This window comes from Ranitomeya imitator, chromosome 7 (genome assembly GCF_032444005.1).
Source record: "Ranitomeya imitator isolate aRanImi1 chromosome 7, aRanImi1.pri, whole genome shotgun sequence".
In the NCBI taxonomy this organism is placed as follows: domain Eukaryota; kingdom Metazoa; phylum Chordata; class Amphibia; order Anura; family Dendrobatidae; genus Ranitomeya; species Ranitomeya imitator.
This window is the reverse complement of record NC_091288.1, coordinates 17,429,473-17,449,608: the sequence shown is the minus strand read 5'-3', so window position 1 is coordinate 17,449,608 and position 20,136 is coordinate 17,429,473. Positions and strand designations below refer to the sequence as shown.

The window sequence follows — 20,136 nt, the reverse complement described above, 5'->3', positions numbered from 1 at the left end:
CTTCTCCCGGCTTTGCTCAGTGGATGATTTCACAAACTCCCCTCTCCCACTCTCTGACCACCACCTTCTTTCATTCTCTATCAAGAACTGCCATCCCGCTCAGGTCACCCCCACTTTCCACACTTATAGAAACATACAGGCCATTAACACCCAGGAACTTATGAAGAACTTGCAGTCCTCATTGGCCCCAATCTCCTCCATCTCATGTCCTGATTCTGCTCTGAAGCATTACAATGAAACCCTGCAAAGTGCCCTGGATGAAGCTGCTCCTCCTATACATAAAACAACTCGGCACAGACGGCAACAACCGTGGCACACGCTGCAAACACGTTTCCTGCAGCGGTGCTCCAGGTGCGCAGAACGTCTGTGGAGAAAATCTAATCTACCCGAAGATTTCATCCATTATAAGTTCATGCTAAAGACATACAATTCTGCCCTTCACCTCTCCAAACAAACCTACTTCAACACCCTCATCACCTCCCTGTCCAATAACCCTAAACGTCTCTTTGACACGTTCCAGTCCCTACTCAACCCAAGAGCGCAGGCCCCAACCACGGATCTCCGTGCTGACAATCTGGCCAATTACTTCAAAGAAAAAATTGACCATATTCGACAGGAAATCATCTCCCAATCTCTTCATACCATGCACTGTCCTCCCTCCCCCACTGCATCTAGTTCACTCTCTGACTTTGAACCAGTTACAGAAGAAGAAGTAAGCAGGCTCCTTGCATCTTCTCGCCCGACCACTTGCACCAGTGACCCCATTCCGTCACATTTCCTCCAGTCCCTTTCCCCGGCTGTCACCTCTCACCTAACTAAAATATTCAACCTTTCCCTCACTTCCGGTATTTTTCCCTCCTCATTTAAGCATGCCATCATACATCCATTACTTAAAAAACCATCCCTCGACCAAAACTGTGCCGCTAATTATAGACCTGTCTCTAATCTTCCCTTCATCTCTAAACTCCTCGAACGCCTGGTCCACTCCCGTCTTACCCGCTATCTCTCAGATAACTCTCTTCTCGACCCTCTTCAATCTGGTTTCCGCTCTTTACACTCTACTGAAACTGCCCTCACTAAAGTCTCTAATGACCTACTAACAGCTAAATCTAATGGTCACTACTCCATGCTAATTCTCTTGGATCTCTCTGCAGCATTTGATACTGTGGATCATCAGCTCCTCCTCACTATGCTCCGCTCCATCGGCCTCAAGGACACCGTTCTCTCCTGGTTCTCCTCCTATCTCTCTGACCGATCCTTCACTGTATGTTTCGCTGGTTCCTCCTCCTCTCACCTTCCCCTTACTGTTGGGGTTCCTCAAGGATCAGTCCTAGGCCCCCTCCTCTTCTCTTTGTATACTGCCCCTATTGGACAAACAATCAGTAGATTTGGCTTCCAGTACCATCTCTATGCTGACGACACCCAACTATACACTTCTTCTCCTGATCTCACGCCTGCCTTATTAGAAAACACCAGTGATTGTCTTACCGCTGTCTCTAGCATCATGTCCTCCCTCTATCTGAAACTAAACCTGTCAAAAACTGAACTCCTCGTGTTTTCTCCCTCTACTAACCTACCTTTGCCTGACATTGCCATCTCCGTTTGCGGTTCCACCATTACTCCAAAGCAACATGCCCGCTGCCTTGGGGTCATCCTTGATTCTGACCTTTCATTCACCCCCCACATCCGATCACTGGCTCGCTCTTCTTACCTGCATCTCAAAAACATTTCTAGAATTCGCCCTTTTCTTACTTTCGACTCTGCAAAAACTCTTACTGTTTCACTTATTCATTCTCGTCTGGACTATTGTAACTCTCTACTAATCGGCCTCCCTCTTACCAAACTCTCCCCGCTCCAATCTGTCCTGAATGCTGCTGCCAGGATCATATTCCTCACCAACCGTTACACCGATGCCTCTACCTTGTGCCAGTCATTACACTGGTTACCCATCCACTCAAGAATCCAGTACAAAACTACTACCCTCATCCACAAAGCACTCCATGGCTCAGCACCACCCTACATCTCCTCTCTGGTCTCAGTCTACCACCCTACCCGTGCCCTCCGCTCCGCTGATGACCTCAGGTTAGCATCCTCAATAATCAGAACCTCCCACTCCCGTCTCCAAGACTTTACACGTGCTGCGCCGATTCTTTGGAATGCACTACCTAGGATAATACGATTAATCCCCAATCCCCACAGTTTTAAGCGTGCCCTAAAAACTCTTTTGTTCAGACTGGCCTACCGCCTCAATGCATTAACCTAACGATCCCTGTGTGGCCTATATTAAAAAAAAAAAAAAAATTAATTAACTGGTTCATGCAGCTTTACATGAACACCCAAGCCTGGTCCGAATAACTATAGCAATTGTTACCATCCACCTCTCGTGTCTCCCCTTTTCCTCATAGTTTGTAAGCTTACGAGCAGGGCCCTCACTCCTCTTGGTATCTGTTTTGAACTGTATTTCTGTTATGCTGTAATGTCTATTGTATGTACAAGTCCCCTCTATAATTTGTAAAGCGCTGCGGAATATGTTGGCGCTATATAAATAAAAATTATTATTATTATATTATTATTAACACGGTACAGCAGAAAAGGAAAAAGCGAGAGCAACCCTGCGCCGAGATACAGAAAGCCACATGGCAGCCTTCACTTGACAGGTTATACTTCCAATCTTAATGCTTTTCTTTTGTCTTTAAGGGTTGGGTTCAGCAGAAACTTCTAGGGAGAGCAAGGTAAGTTTCCTTACATACAGCGATGTGTTGACTGCGGACGCCACATCTAAGTCTCGTACGATGTTTGTACACGTTTACACTGTAAAGTTGCCAAACATTACATACCGGTAGTTCCCTGTGACCTTGTATGTATGGAGACCCTTCAGTGTTCCATCCAGTAGATGTTGGGTTATCAACAGGTCAGACACGTTACGTTGTTCGTTCAAGGTAACAGATTATTCCTGAAAGAAAACCGATCTCTTTATAATGGAATCTGTCAAAGAAAAAAGCATTTTTGCCTCTATAAATATTGTTTATAGGGCGGCCATACTGGAGGCATACACTTCCTTTATGGTTTACCTGCACAGATACCGACAATGGTTGTATGTTTCAACCCCTTCACGACGGGGCCAAATTCCATTTTTGCGTTTCCGTTTCTTCCTCCCAGAGCCATAACTCATTTATTTTTCTGTTCACGTAGACCTTTGAGGGCTTGTTTTTTTGTTTTGTTTTTTTGCGGGACGAGTTGTACTTTTGAATGACAGCATTTCATTTAGCCACATAGTGTACTGAACATGTCCAATTTTATTGTTTTAGTGGTGAGGGTAAAAAACAAACACAAGCTGAAATTTGCCCCCAAATTTTTTGGGGTTGTCACAATTTTCCGAGACTCTTAACATTTTTATTTTTCTGCTGATAAAGCTGTATGATAGCTTATTTTTTGCAGGGCTAGACGACATTTTTAGTAATATCATTTTGGAACAGATGCGACTTTTTGATCGCTTGTTATAGTGTTTTTTTTGTGGAATTGCGGCAACCAAAAAAAGAAAAAGTAATTTTTGTCGTTCTTGAATTTTTTCTGTTTAAAGTGTTTACTGATCGGGTTAGTAGTTTTTATATTTTGATAGATAGTACTTTTCTGAATGTGGCAGTACCACATATATAAAAAAAATGTATTTATTTTCAATGGGGGAAAAGGTGGACAATTTGAACTTTTAAAATTTATTTTTACTTTTATTTTTTTTATACTTTTCACTGTTGTTGTTAGCCTCCTTACGGAACTTGAAGATGCGATTGTCTAATCGGTTGTGTTATATACAGAGATGTGACAGCATCGCTGCATATAGCAGAAATCACGGTTTCCTTTGGAGCCTGGCCACAGGTAGGGTTACAAGCGAGATCCATAATAACAGGCACAGGGGTCAACAGCTGACCCCAGGATATCATAAGCAACCCATCGGCGACCCGTGAGCACATAACCGACACGCTGATGGGGAGAGGGAAGATGCACACCCATGCTGGCCTGTGTTAAATGCAGCTGTCAGATTGACAGGTTAACAATCGTGGGAGTAGAACGGCTCCACCACGATTGTTAGCGCAATTCACAGCTTGCTCCATACATCCACTTGAGACTTGCGCCATACATATACGGCATATGTCGTGAAGGGTTTAAGGCAGCTGCAAACTTCAGATTAATATACAGAAGAAATATTGAGCACAAAGACTAAGAAGTGACATGGGAGCTGTCTATGACGATTGTGTTAATATACTTTATAGAGCTGCAGAATTAAGCGGTCATTAAATTTCTAGCTTTTAACGAGATAACTCTGCTGACCATGTATCGGTTTACACAGTAAAGCTGAACAGTGAGCTGTAAAAGAAAGGAGGTTCTGATGCATTTATATTTAAAGACTTATTTTCTGAGACCGTTTGAAATGTTCTGAATTTTTCTTCTACTTTAGACTTTTCCACCACTGACACCTTCCTTTCGATCTCCAATCCCTGCCAAACTCAGACCTTTGTCAAAGATCATTTCAAGGCACAAAGAAGCCACTAGATCAAGTACAGCTCTACCTTCTGACCACCTTGCAGATTTGAGAAGTGAAAAGATTCCTAATGAGCTGAAGCTTCAGAAATCGATGCAAGACGCAGAAGACCTAGTCTTGTCCAGAGAGATGGTGCAGATAAGTTTGGAGAGTTGCATTAGTTCTGAAAATCAGCAAAGTTCTAGGGAAGATCACACATCAAAAAATGCAGAGGACAGAGGCAGGACTGGATCTGGAAGAGGAGAGGCTACGGAGAATGGGGAAATAGCAAGAATACACATAAGCTGCCGAGGCTCGAAAACGTTGCTGCATACTAATGACAAAGCACAATCAAACTGCGTAGAGGCAGATGGATCTCTACACATTGAGCACTTACAATTACATGAAAGCTTCAGGAAAAACCAAGCGAGCGCGATGGACGATCCGCCATGCACAAGAGAAGAAACAGAACTGGAGAAACACGGCAAAAACAAGACAACTGAAGAAAATTTGGGAACAGCTACACCAACCACTGATGACACCAAGAAGAAATCCAAGCTCAAAACCATCGACCTCTCAAGGACACCCAGAACAAGTCTCATACCGTTTGTTCACATCACATTTTCTGAGCAGGAGCCCGAGATAGAGATTTCCTCTTCCCCAAGCAAACCTCTTTTTACAAAACGAAAAACAAAGCCTGGCTCTCTACTGCATAACGTGAACCACAGTTTTAATATTCTTGCCCAAAAGGAGAACGAAAAGACTAAAAAAAGCAGAAAGACCAGAATCATGTCTGCTCCCGATAACACAAAACAACAAAGACCTCTGTCCAACAGCAATCGATGCAATGGGAAAAGCGTTCCTTTACCAACTCTGGTATATTCATCGGTGCCATCATCTTCGAAAGTGTCCAAAAGAGTTGTCGGTTCTGCACAAGGAAGTTCAAACAGAAATATCGAACGATCTCAAACCCAACTCTCGATTTACTCACAGAAGCAAATAAACTCTCCAAGTAATACTTCTATTTTGCCAAGATCAAAGTCTTCCCATGATTTCCAAGATATAAAATACAGTGATATGTTTTTGGAGATAACATCACAACAAGGCGCTGGTCCGGTCATGTATCAAATGTTCCCACCTTCTGTCTTTGTCAATGCTTCCAACTCTGGTAGAGAAACCAACTCCGCTTCTTCCACTAGGAGTTGTTCCTCAAAAAGTTCTCGTTCAAGTTCCTCAAGAGACAACAGTGCAAGATCCAAAAGAACTAAAGCAAAGGGCAAGAAGAGTCCATCCGCTGCGAGCCATCGCCGCCAAAAATCAGCATCAAAGTTGGAGAAAGTAGAAAGCAAAACAGAGAACATTATCATAATTTCTGGTGTGGACTGGGAAATTAAGACTGAAAAACAAGAGGAAGACCATGTTGTACTTCCTTCGTATGAGATGGACTCCAAGCATCCGATCTTTGAGTTACCCACAATCAAGGAAGCCACTTTAGAAAACTCGATCACCATTCATGAAACCATCAAAGAAAACCTTAAAATGTTGAGAGAACTGGAGAGAAGGTCTATCAATATGGAATCCAATAAACCTGAAAATGTAGTTCAAGGTCTTCTAAAAGAGATCAGTGTTCAACAGCACAATAGTCTCATCGACAACAGCTGCCAAGGAGAGGATCCGAAAACTGGAAGTTCACCACGAGCTGTAGAGATGTTGAGAACCCCAAAAGTTGAAGCCTTGGAGGATTGGGTTCATGATGACCGTTGTAAAAAAGGATCATCAACGGAGACTAAAAACAATGCAGATTTTACATATTCTACCCAAGAGTGTCATAGTTATGTAGGCAGTGAACATCTAACTGCCGAACTTATTTCTTGTCTGGAAAACTTAATTATTAGTGAAGAATTCACTGGTTCAGTCGTGGATGACAGAAAAGATGGCGACCATAGTACAACCTTTCGTGAGCACCAAGCTGATGATGGGCACACCGATCAATCGCAGGTAAGTGGTTGTTTTTTTAGAGTCAGAGTTTATAGTCAAAGACTTAGAATAAATACCGTACTTAAAATTTGAGTACAGAGTCTCACATTCTCATGCATCTTACCATAATACAGGCTTGAGTGTAACTGCTATACAGCAACCACAAAAATTAATGATGAGAGACTATGCCCGGATATAGAGCATGAGCGCGCGTGCTCAAGTAATATGATCGAGTCCCCGCAGCGACTTAATTCGTGGCTGTTCTCCTGTGCAACAAATGCCGGGATTGCCCATTAGACAGACGCAACACATGCAAGGATTGCCTAACAGCCGCAAAAGATGCAGCCGCGGGAACTTGAACATATTACTCGGCACACCGAAGACACTCGAATGACACCCGGGCATGCTTGGATAATACGATATATCCAAGCACCCTCGCCTATCACCTGTACTGCCATATGACTGATTTTTTTTCCCTGTCGAATTTTGTAAGAAACCTACAGAAAAACCATTTGTGGCAAGGTGTAATAGATACCGGATTTCAAAGTATTGCTTTTTAGAGGAGGACTACATAAAATCATATTGTAGGAAGGCACCATTTGGCGGTACACCCAGTGCCTGTGGCTCCAGGGATTACACACGCACCCCACGTAGGCTCATTGCAAGCGTCAGACTAAACCAAAACATAGAATATAATAGAACCCTAGTTTAGAAGCCGTGCGAGGGAGGAGTATGGATGCGAAAATGTTGCCGATACTGGATTTCTGAATGTCACAGTCTGGGGTCTACAACCCACCACCACCTGAGCTTGTACTAACGTGTCCATGGTCCAGAGGAAGGAGATGGCTTTGCGCAGTCTGGCAGAATTCAAGCTATTCAATTTGGATCCGTGCAACAGATTGTGATGGTGCATGATTGTTTTTTTTTTGTTTTTGTTTTTTACCTCCCCATGCCATTAGCTAACGTGGTGGACTACAATAACGTGCGGAACAAAACAAATGAGATAATGTCGATGCTGTGATGATTCAAAGGAATGAGGGGTAAAATGAATAGGTCTGCAATTTGTCATCTTTTATTATAAGAAAGATCCAGTAGTCACCAAGCGGAATTAATTGGATGTGGATGAATTAAAGGGTTAATGGAAAACAAACAAACAAAAATAAATCACAAAAAAGGCTATTTCAAGGAGTGCACTAGCAGACCAATACAAGCAAGATGACCGTACCCTGAATCTTATTTATTTTTTTCAGTTATTATTTTCTCAGCGATATTTTACATATTAGATCACATATCCTGGCCCTTGCGCCAGTACGGATATACATTATATGTACCTTAAGTTACCAGTTCCGAAAAAAACCTGAGACAAACATACAGTTTCTTGCATTTCCCCCCCCCCAGTCCGACCTGCAATGTAACTGAACGGTACTTCTTTTTTTTTTCTTCTATTTCTTCCAAGGACTGTCGAAAGCATATAAAAAAATAAATTAGCCGCACAAATGTCTTTCTTTGGACTTAATAAATGGATAAAAAAAAAAAAAGCAAAAAATTAAAATAAAATCCAAAACTCTGATCAGTGTAGTCCATGCTGGTGGGAGTAATTATGGCTTTCCATGCTGAGGTAGTGTTCCAGGTTTGATTTGTGTCCTTCCATTGGGATGGCAAGCGATTCGCTACCATCGAAACTTTCTGTGCAAATCAGCTAAAAAAAAGAGGAACAAACAAATAAGTAAAAATGTAAAATCAATGAAAACAAAAAAATCTTTAAAAGATCTACAACCACAGACATCGACATAATATAAAAACTATGAATTAACAACAACAAAAAAAAGATCAACCAGACCACCACACTGCTGCCTGTGTCGCCACTGAGGTTCTCCCGACATCCTCTTCCGGCAAGGGACATTTTGTGACCGATGCAGCCAATCAGAGGCTACTGATTGGCTCGGACAGAAGTCTGCGCAGTCACCGGACGTTCCCCGCCAGAAGAGAAAACCAGGAGATCATTGAAAGACAATATAATTGTATTAGTCTTGCAGGGTCTGTAGACCAATAGTAAAACTACAAACTCTACAGCAATCTGATCCTGCAGTCATTACTCCTTGTCCTGTTGCCATGCAGATACATAGGTCTGGAAAAGAGCTGCATACACCAAACGGCGAGAACTGCATCGAAATGTTACATTATTTTTATCCTCCTCTTTGTTGTGGGATATTGATTGACAAGATAATATTCTACTTTTAGGTTATTACAAATCCAAGTCTGAAGGACCAAAAATCAGACCTCAACAACTCCCACCCGACTGCCAATCACTCAGGACTGCACCACGAGCGCTCAATCCACTGGATCAAAGGAGAAGTGCTGGGGAGAGGGGCGTACGGCACGGTAATGTCTGACACGCGACTGTGGAGTGTATGCAATTACTAGGAAAATCTTACTAGAAGTTATAGTATTGCTTTTATCTAGGGGTCCCAACCTTACCCCGAGAGCCAAATTCAGCTCCAGACTCATCGTATGGGAAGAAATGTTAGAAGCCCCCGTGAGCTATAATTTCCAAATAATAGCCATCACAATGATGCCTTGGCACAGGAATAATGCAAAATGTATTGCACCCGCAGAGCAACTATGGGGGCCATTTGCATCATCCATCATTATCTGCACCATTTATCTCATTGGGAATGGGTCCCACTTAAATGTCGGACCATACAGCAGCTGCTTTGTCGGCTACCCCAGTAATCACGCCCATGACTTGTGCCATGACAGAGGTCCAAATACCAGGTGCAGGGTGTAACTAGTGTTTTATGGTTTGGCTCTAGGTCTACCGTGGTCTCACAAGTCAAGGAGAGCTCATTGCTGCAAAGCAGGTGACGTTACATGGCTCAGAACCCGCGGTGGCCGAAAAGGAATATAAGAAGTTGCAAGAGGAGGTGGACTTGTTAAAAACACTGAAGCACATCAATATAGTCGGATACTTGGGAACATCCTTTGACGAGACGGTGGTGACAATCTTCATGGAATATGTCCCCGGAGGCTCTATATCCAGCATTTTACGTCATTTCGGTCCGCTGCAAGAAGTGGTGATCAGCAGATACACAAGCCACATCTTGCAGGGCATCGCCTACTTGCACAAGAACAGAGTGGTGCACAGAGACATCAAAGGGAACAACGTCATGCTGATGCCAAACGGGGTCATAAAACTCATCGATTTTGGTTGTGCAAAACGGCTCAATGGCCTCAGCATAAATGGGACCCATGGAGAGTTGCTCCAGTCCATGCATGGTACGCCATACTGGATGGCACCAGAAGTGATTAGCGAGTCTGGACATGGGGAGAAGTCAGATATTTGGAGTATTGGATGCACAGTATTTGAAATGGCGACTGGAAAACCACCCCTGGCTCACATGGAGAGGATGGCGGCCATGTTCTATATTGGTGTAGAGAAGGGACTTATGCCAACCCTGCCAGATCACTTCTCTAGGAGAGCAAGAGCGTTTGTCAACCTGTGCTTAACCAGGTACGTAAGACGATTAGATTTCAAGGCAGAGCATGCGGCTGATCGATGTCCTTGGAGAGGAGCAACCTACCACTTGGTAGCCTTGTCGCCTTCACCCGCATTGTGCACTCGTATTAAGACTGGTGCAAAATGCCTGAAGGACATGTGAGAGACCGGGCAAGTGGCCGATTGACGCCTCTCCCCTACTGATGCAGCAGTGAATGGTGTTGGATTAGGCTGTGTTCATATTGTGGCTTCCCTTCACATCAGCTGCTCCATCGGGGCTTACGTCAAGTCCTGGAAAACTGAAAACAGGAATCGGACATTTGTACTGAAGGGCCATTGACTGTAATGATGGAGATGGAGTCACCGTGTGCTGTCAGACATTATTTTCGGCTGTGTCTGCCACATCTTCAAGCCTGCCTCTAAGAGGCGGATACAGCTGAAAATGATGTCCGACAGTGCACACAGTGGCTCCGCCACTACATCATTACAGTCAACAGTCCCAAGAGTGCAAACGTCAGAATTCAGTTTTCAAGGGCTTCAGACGTAAGCCCCCGACAGAGCCGCTGATGACAAGGGTAAAACGTGATATCAAGACAGCCTAAACCTTTTGTGTGTTAGATCTAATGGGCATTGTCCAGTGAAATAAAGAGGGGTTTTGGTGTGAAATTAACTTGTTACTATACTGTACCTATTATATCTGCCCTTAAATCCAAATTTCAACATCGCTCCCACATTTTATCCAGCTCCATGTGATACAGAAGAAAGCCTCCCCCGATCTTGTGTATGAAGAGGGCTGTCTGGCTCCATTTATTAGCTAGATCAGCCCGATTCGGCTTTTGTAATTTGGCCATGGCGCAGAAGAAGCCCCCACATCACCAGCAGAGAGGGCAGTGGAGGAGAAGTGGCCCCAAAAGGTAGTGGCCCCAATCCGGAAGTCAATGCGGCTTTCAAAATCAGCAGTAAATTAGTACATTGATTTAATTTCAGTATAAAACATCTAAACTAATTTTTAGTTGGCCTCACGATCCCTTATGGGTGATTTGGTTTTATTTATGCCCCCCCCCAAAAAAAAATAAAAAAAATACAGTGGGGCAAAAAAGTATTTAGTCAGTCAGCAATAGTGCAAGTTCCACCACTTAAAAAGATGAGAGGCGTCTGTAATTTACATCATAGGTAGACCTCAACTATGGGAGACAAACTGAGAAAAAAAAATCCAGAAAATCACATTGTCTGTTTTTTTATCATTTTATTTGCATATTATAGTGGAAAATAAGTATTTGGTCAGAAACAAACAATCAAGATTTCTGGCTCTCACAGACCTGTAACTTCTTCTTTAAGAGTCTCCTCTTTCCTCCACTCATTACCTGTAGTAATGGCACCTGTTTAAACTTGTTATCAGTATAAAAAGACACCTGTGCACACCCTCAAACAGTCTGACTCCAAACTCCACTATGGTGAAGACCAAAGAGCTGTCAAAGGACACCAGAAACAAAATTGTAGCCCTGCACCAGGCTGGGAAGACTGAATCTGCAATAGCCAACCAGCTTGGAGTGAAGAAATCAACAGTGGGAGCAATAATTAGAAAATGGAAGACATACAAGACCACTGATAATCTCCCTCGATCTGGGGCTCCACGCAAAATCCCACCCCGTGGGGTCAGAATGATCACAAGAACGGTGAGCAAAAATCACAGAACCACGCGGGGGGACCTAGTGAATGAACTGCAGAGAGCTGGGACCAATGTAACAAGGCCTACCATAAGTAACACACTACGCCACCATGGACTCAGATCCTGCAGTGCCAGACGTGTCCCACTGCTTAAGCCAGTACATGTCCGGGCCCGTCTGAAGTTTGCTAGAGAGCATTTGGATGATCCAGAGGAGTTTTGGGAGAATGTCCTATGGTCTGATGAAACCAAACTGGAACTGTTTGGTAGAAACACAACTTGTCGTGTTTGGAGGAAAAAGAATACTGAGTTGCATCCATCAAACACCATACCTACTGTAAAGCATGGTGGTGGAAACATCATGCTTTGGGGCTGTTTCTCTGCAAAGGGGCCAGGACGACTGATCCGGGTACATGAAAGAATGAATGGGGCCATGTATCGTGAGATTTTGAGTGCAAACCTCCTTCCATCAGCAAGGGCATTGAAGATGAAACGTGGCTGGGTCTTTCAACATGACAATGATCCAAAGCACACCGCCAGGGCAACGAAGGAGTGGCTTCGTAAGAAGCATTTCAAGGTCCTGGAGTGGCCTAGCCAGTCTCCAGATCTCAACCCTATAGAAAACCTTTGGAGGGAGTTGAAAGCACGTGTTGCCAAGCGAAAAGCCGAAAACATCACTGCTCTAGAGGAGATCTGCATGGAGGAATGGGCCAACATACCAACAACAGTGTGTGGCAACCTTGTGAAGACTTACAGAAAACGTTTGACCTCTGTCATTGCCAACAAAGGATATATTACAAAGTATTGAGATGAAATTTTGTTTCTGACCAAATACTTATTTTCCACCATACTATGCAAATAAAATGATAAAAAAAACAGACAATGTGATTTTCTGGATTTTTTTCTCTCAGTTTGTCTCCCATAGTTGAGGTCTACCTATGATGTAAATTACAGACGCCTCTCATCTTTTTAAGTGGTGGAACTTGCACTATTGCTGACTGACTAAATACTTTTTTGCCCCACTGTATGTATGTATGTATGTATGTATGTATGTATGTATGTATGTATATATATATATATATATATATTTTTTTTTTTTAAACGTGAGTGTTCACATTAAGCTTCAACTTCTGTGCAACGTTTAATCATCCTATGGAGGGGCAATACTTACCGGGAGTAATGGCGGAGGAAGCATCATGGAGGACAGGGGATCAAACACTTCAAGATAATCTAAGGGGAAAAAAATATTAGGGATTATTAAAGCCGTTGACCAGACGATCAGTGGAGATGAACAATTTCCCCCCAAAAAACGTTTCCCATAGTGATTTCAGTAAAGATCAGAGCAGAGACTTTACCCCAAGAGCCAGAGTTGGCGGCCGGGACATACAGCCAGCCCGCACATTATTACCCTTAAGTAAGTGCAGCATTAGACAGTCACTTCTTATAGATCATTTATTTTTTAGCTCGGCAAGGTATACACCAGCGTAAAGTCACAGCTTGGACTTCTATATTCCTATACCACCAGAGAAAGTGATGGAAACGCGCTGGGCTGCGAAAAGTGTACAAGAGAGCGAGTGACACACCAAACAGTCTGCAAATCAGGTCCCTGACCCCAGAGGGGCTCACAGTCTTATTCCACCCATTTCAGAGGTTTAATTAATAGCAATGAGCGAGCATGCTCGGGTGGTAAAGTATCGTCGGCGTGCTCGAATACTAGGTTCAATTCCCCACAGCTTCATGTCTCGCGGCTGTCCTAACAAACAGACAATCCCTGCATGTCTCGCGGCTGTCCTAACAGACAATCCCTGCATGTCTCGCGGCTGTCCTAACAAACAGGCAATCCCTGCATGTCTCGCGGCTGTCCTAACAGACAATCCCTGCATGTCTCGCGGCTGTCCTAACAAACAGGCAATCCCTGCATGTCTCGCGGCTGTCCTAACAAACAGGCAATCTCTGCATGTCTCGCGGCTGTCCTAACAAACAGGCAATCCCTGCATGTCTCGCGGCTGTCCTAACAGGCAATCCCTGCATGTCTCGCGGCTGTCCTAACAAACAGGCAATCTCTGCATGTCTCGCGGCTGTCCTAACAAACAGGCAATCCCTGCATTTCTCGCGGCTGTCCTAACAAACAGGCAATCCCTGCATGTCTCGCGGCTGTCCTAACAAACAGGCAATCCCTGCATGTCTCGCGGCTGTCCTAACAAACAGGCAATCTCTGCATGTCTCGCGGCTGTCCTAACAAACAGGCAATCTCTGCATGTCTCGCGGCTGTCCTAACAAACAGGCAATCCCTGCATGTCTCGCGGCTGTCCTAACAAACAGGCAATCCCTGCATGTCTCGCGGCTGTCCTAACAAACAGGCAATCCCTGCATGTCTCGCGGCTGTCCTAACAAACAGGCAATCCCTGCATGTCTCGTGGCTGTCCTAACAAACAGGCAATCTCTGCATGTCTCGCGGCTGTCCTAATAAACAGGCAATCCCTGCATGTCTCACGGCTGTCCTAACAGGCAATCCCTGCATGTCTCGCGGCTGTCCTAACAAACAGGCAATCTCTGCATGTCTTGCGGCTGAGAGTATTTCACATTCGCTGCAAACATAAAACTTTTTTTTTTTTTAGTAAATTTTTCTTTTAATAAAATCAATAGTATGAGTGCTTAAGAGAAACTTTGGAATATATCGTAAGAAATCAGCTTCTTTCCTCCACTCACACAACGCTCAAAACCTCCTCAGATCCGCCTTTACTGAGGGATTAGATTACTGCTGCTGCCTACTGAGGTCTATGCAAAAAGCAGAGGGAAGGAGCTGCAGGGAGACAGAAGCAGAGACTTAACTGGAGCCCGGAAAACTGCAGGATACAGATCATATAATAAAGTCCGGAAATAGGGATATTCCTCCTATACACAAGGGACAGCTTATTCTGAACATGTGCTAGAGAGACAGGGGAGCAGGATCCCTTATGTCTGTCTATGGGAGATATCATCATAGCAGCTTGTCTCATCCCACTAGCTCAGAGACAACTGAAAATTATAGAGATAGGGCCTTCAGAGGGGAAAACTGGTGAAAAATACAGGATAAGGGCCAGCGCAGACAACCGTATTATCGGTCCGAGTGTGATCCGACAAAACATCGAATTGCACTATCGGCCATGCACACGTCCGATTATTTCCTCCATAAGAACGCTGGCTACCATGTCAGCCTGAGACTTATCAGTGGCCTCCGGGTCTGCTGAAAAATTCAGGTAGGATAGCGGTCAGTCGAACACTGACAGGCTGGATAAAATATTTACTTAGCATAAGTTGTTCAGCAAAAATTAAGGATCATAAAGAAAACAAAATATTAAAACAAAAAATGCCAAAAGTAAAGTAAAAAAGAAAATAAAATCCCAAATGTAAAAGCAATTAAAAACTTTGTTTGGAAAACAAAAACAATGTCTTAACTAAAAAAAAAAAAAAAATGTTGTTATTGCCTTATCCGTAAGGACTCACATTATAAAACTAGTTCCTTATTTTACCCGAGCAATGAATGGCGCAAAAATTAATAAATAGAGCAATGGCTAGATTACTTTTTAGGTTTATCATGTACAAACAAAATATAAGTAAAAAGTGATTTAAAAGACTTCAGAATGGTACATATTAAAAATAAAAGCTTGATACACAAAACAAGCCCTCGTACCTGGGGGAAAAAAAATAAGAAAAACTCTAAAGAGAAATATTTATGTATATTTAGTATCACCGTTAATGTATCAAACTGTAGAATAAAAAGTTAACACGTTCACTATGCTGCGGATTGAACATAAGAAAAATATAAATAGAAAATAATTCCAGATTTAATAATTTTTAATGCATCCTTGGTACAAAAAGATTGAACAAAACATGATTAAAAAAAGTTGTATTTGCCCAAAAATGATACCAGCGAAAACTACAGATTTTTTTAGTTATTAAATTGGCATTATTTAAAAAAAAAAAAAAAAAAAAAAAATTAAAATGTTGAGATTTTGGAATAATCATTAGTAAAAGTATTACCAATAAGACACACACAGCGAATCCAAAAATGTATGTCCTTCAGGCTAATATAACTAGGGGTCCCAAATTGGGGGGGGGAATATTGTATTATTTTTTTTTAAATATATAATCAGCATTTTTCCCCATGGTCTTTATCTGTTATTGCAGCTTAGCCCCATTCACATAATTAAGGATAGGCTCTCCTTGGACATGAGTGGCGCAGTTTAGGGTCAGAGGCTGTTCATTGTGGCTAATGTGCTAAAGATGCCCCAGTGGTCGATCTGAGAATTGCAAGATTTCTATTTTATTTTTTTTTAAAGAGAAAAAATGCCAGAAAATTGTAAAAAATGTGTATGTCATTTTCCGATAGCTACCCTGCACAGTTTCTGTGGGAGGATTTATGACTACATGCAACTAGAAAGAAAATTAATAAGTCAATTTTGATCTTTTTCCTCTTCCGTGGCCTGCGCCCCAGGTCAATCAGTATTCATGTTAGCACCCAATATTGCCCACATTAAAAATTTGCTAGAGTCAATTTTCTTTTTTATTTGTGCCATTACTGAGCATGCCCTAAGTTATGGAGAATGGTTTATCCACACTAATATTCCCCCTTGAGGAGACGCTCCAAACCGTAGAGGTCTAAGCGGTCATTGCTCCATTAATCAATAGGATTTGTGATAACATAGATGGGGGTCCGACCTCAAGGAGCATAACTGATCCTGAACATATAGGGCTCTCAATATGGGCTTAGCTTAGATACCCTCTAGCTAGGAGACCAGGAGCGCTGCTCTGCAGGTTAAAGCAGCACTGTTGTATTCTCCGTATTGGCGGAGGTCTTGGCAGTAGGACTACCTCCAAAGTTATGGCATAAGCAAAACAGTAAAAATATTACTGACCGATTTGGTGAACATTAGAAAGTACTTTGTATTGATGGCCTACTTTTAAAATAGGTTATCAATATCAGATCAGTGGGGCGCAGCAGGTGGCACCCCACGGACGAACTGTTCTCATTCCATCCTGAATAGGTTGCAGAGTAGAACTGCAGGGCTCAATCAACTGGAGAACTGCACATCAGGCTCTATTGGAATGACTATGGGTGGGTCCGCAGTAGAGTTGAGCGAATTTGTTCCGAATACGATTGGCAGCGAATATTGTTTTTGCAATATTCATCGAACACAGCCGATCATCATTAGAATCAATGGGAATAGAAATTACCGAAAATGTTCAGAACCGATCAACAAAAACACATTCAGCATGAATAGGGTACAAATATGGCAAATTCAGATTCGGCGTCCGAATCCGAACAAATTCGTTCAACTCTAGTCTGCAGTACCCCGCTCCAGCCACTATACAGTTGACGGAGCTTTGTAATATCCTGCTGCAGCCACTATATAGCTGACAGAGCTTTGTAATACCCCGCTGCAGCCACTATACAGTTTACGGAGCTTTGTAGTACCCCGCTGCAGCCTCTGTACAGTTTACGGAGCTTTGCAGTACTCCGCTGCAGCCTCTGTACAGTTGTCGGAGCTTTGTAGTAACCCGCTGCAGCCACCACTATAGTTGACGGAGCTTTGTAATACCCCACTGCGGCCACTATACAGTTGATGGGAGTTTTGCAGTACCCCGCTGCAGCCACTATACAGTTGACGGAGCTTTGCAGTACTTCGCTGCGACTATACAGTTGACGGAGCTTTGTAGTACTCCGCTGCGACCACTATACAGTACAGAGCTTTGTAGTACTCCGCTGCGGCCACTATACAGTTGACAGAGCTTTGTAGTACTCCGCTGCAGCCACTAAACAGCTGCAGTTGACGGAGCTTTGTAGTACCCCGCTGCAGCCACTATACAGTTGACGGAGCTTTGTAGTACTCCGCTGCAGCCACTATACAGTTGACGGAGCTTTGTAGTACTCCGCTGCAGCCACTATACAGTTGACGGAGCTTTGTAGTACCCCGCTGCGGCCACTATACAGTTGACGGAGCTTTGTAGTACTCCGCTGCAGCCACTATACAGTTGCCGGAGCTTTGTAGTACTCCACTGCGACCACTATACAGTACAGAGCTTTGTAGTACTCCGCTGCGGCCACTATACAGTTGACAGAGCTTTGTAGTACTCCGCTGCAGCCACTATACAGCTGCAGTTGACGGAGCTTTGTAGTACCCCGCTGCAGGCACTATACAGTTGACGGAGCTTTGTAGTACCCCGCTGCGGCCACTATACAGTTGACGGAGCTCTGCAGTTCTGCTCCACAACCCATCACTTCTGGAAGGGAGGAGAACAGCTGACCCCGCAGGGGGTACAGGGTGTCGCAATGCTACCGATATGATATTAAAGGATAGCCCATTAATATAAATATCCTGGACATGCACTGCAAAACACAAAAACCTGTGCATGAATACAGGAGCCTTCAGAATACATACGCTGTCCGTGGTACTGGTTGGTAGAAGCCACTCACCTGACCATCTCTCCGCTGTGTAGCGCAAAGAGCATTCAGCTTCGCCGATCATTACCAGTGATGACGTGGTACAAGAGCAATAAGTAGTACAGTGAGGCTACATTGTATAGGAACTTAAAAAAAAAAAAACCTAAACATAAATAACAGATGGGGGTCCGACCTCAAGGAGCATAACTGATCCTGAACATATAGGGCTCTCAATATGGGCTTAGCTTAGATACCCTCTAGCTAGGAGACCAGGAGCGCTGCTCTGCAGGTTAAAGCAGCACTGTTTTATTCGCGGAGGTCCTGGCAGTAGGACTACCTCCAAACTTATGGCATAAGCAAAACAGTAAAAATATTAGTGACCGATTTGGTGAACATTAGAAAGTACTTTGTATTGATGGCCTACTTTTAAAATAGGTTATCAATATCAGATCAGTGGGGCGCAGCAGGTGGCACCCCACGGACGAACTGTTCTCATTCCATCCTGAATAGGTTGCAGAGTGGAACTGCAGGGCTCAATCAACTGGGGAACTGCACATCCGGCTCTATTGGAATAACCATGGGTGGGTCTGCAGTAGAGTTGAGCAAATTTGTTCGAATTTGTTCTGAATACGATCAGCAGCGAATATTATTTTTGCAATATTCATCGAACACAACCGAACACCATTAGAAACAATGGGAATAGAAATTACCGAATCTGTTCGGAACCGATCAACAAAAACACATTCAGCACGAATAGGGTACAAATATGGCAAATTCAGATTCGGCGTCCGAATCTGAACAAATTCGCTCAACTCTAGTCTGCAGTACCCCGCTGCAGCCACTATACAGTTGACGGAGCTTTGTAGTACCCCGCTGCAGCCTCTATACAGTTGACGGAGCTTTGTAATACTCCGCTGCGGCCACTGTACAGTAGACGGAGCTTTGTAGTACCCCGCTGCAGCCACTATATAGTTGACGGAGCTTTGTAATACCCCACTGCAGCCACTAAACAGTTGACGGAGCTTTGTAGTACCCTGCTGAGGCCACTACAGTTGACGGAGCTTTGCAATACCCCGCTGCAGCCACTACAGTTGACGGAGCTTTGCAATACCCCGCTGCAGCCACTATACAGTTGAAGGAGCTTTGTAATACCCCGCTGCAGCCACTATACAGTTGAAGGAGCTTTGTAATACCCCGCTGCAGCCACTATACAGTTGAAGGAGCTTTGTAGTACCCCCCTGCAGCCACTATACAGTTGACGGAGCTTTGCAGGTCTGCTCTACAACCCATCACTTCCGGAAGGGATGAAAACAGCTGACCCCGCAGGGGGGTATCAGGTGTCGCACCGCTACCGATCCGATACTAAAGGATAGCCTATTAATGTAAATATCCTGGACATGCACTGCAAAACACAAAAACCTGTGCATGAATACAGGAGCCTTCAGAATAAATACACTGTCCGTGGTACTGGTTGGTAGAAGCCACTTGCTTGACCATCTCTCGGCTGCGTAGGGCAAAGAGCATTCAGCTTCGCCGATCATTACCAGTGATGACGTGGTACAAGAGCAATATGTAGTACAATGAGGCTACATTGTATAGGAGCTTTAAAAAAATAAAAATAAAAAAATAAACAATACCACTACAAGAAAAAAAAAAAATACTCAGGAAGTAAATGCAAAGCAACTTGGGGGGGGGGGGGTCACATGAAAAGTGTAAATGGGGGAAGTGCTGCAACGCAACCTCGACCATCGCAGTCATCCAGGGAAGTCGCCTTGTAGACTGGAATTATACTTTACTCTGAGATCAAAGCTAAAATTATGCATTTGGTTTTTTTTTTGGCAGGGATCAGGAGAAGCGACCATCAGCGGAGCAGCTCCGTCAGCACTCTTTTGTTAGCTGGACATCATAATTTTTGTGCCATGTGAATCAACACAACCAAAATAAAGTGTAAAAATAGAAAATAAAATTATTAATGACATTGACAAATGTGTTTCCTGCTTGTACTTTGTCCCTATGCACCCGAATCACAGATTAACAACCATTATCACCAGTGTTAC

At 43.6% G+C, this 20,136-nt stretch overlaps 2 protein-coding genes across 2 annotated transcripts in view; one reads left to right on the top strand and one right to left on the bottom strand.

Moving 5' to 3' along the window:
• The window catches only part of MAP3K19 (mitogen-activated protein kinase kinase kinase 19), a 39,151-nt gene extending 19,089 nt beyond the window's left edge, over window positions 1-20,062 (top strand). The window contains exons 10-14 of the mRNA XM_069732842.1: window positions 2,698-2,732; window positions 4,454-6,514; window positions 8,735-8,875; window positions 9,307-10,004; window positions 19,922-20,062. Of these exons, the coding sequence (XP_069588943.1) occupies window positions 2,698-2,732; window positions 4,454-6,514; window positions 8,735-8,875; window positions 9,307-10,004; window positions 19,922-19,988 (3,002 nt within the window). The 3' untranslated portion in view covers window positions 19,989-20,062. The remainder of the gene's footprint in view (window positions 1-2,697; window positions 2,733-4,453; window positions 6,515-8,734; window positions 8,876-9,306; window positions 10,005-19,921) is intronic.
• The window catches only part of CCNT2 (cyclin T2), a 40,025-nt gene continuing 27,600 nt past the window's right edge, over window positions 7,712-20,136 (bottom strand). Inside the window, exons 10-11 of the mRNA XM_069732845.1 lie at window positions 12,827-12,885; window positions 7,712-8,192 (exon numbers count right to left, since the gene is read on the bottom strand). Of these exons, the coding sequence (XP_069588946.1) occupies window positions 8,064-8,192; window positions 12,827-12,885 (188 nt within the window). The 3' untranslated portion in view covers window positions 7,712-8,063. The remainder of the gene's footprint in view (window positions 8,193-12,826; window positions 12,886-20,136) is intronic.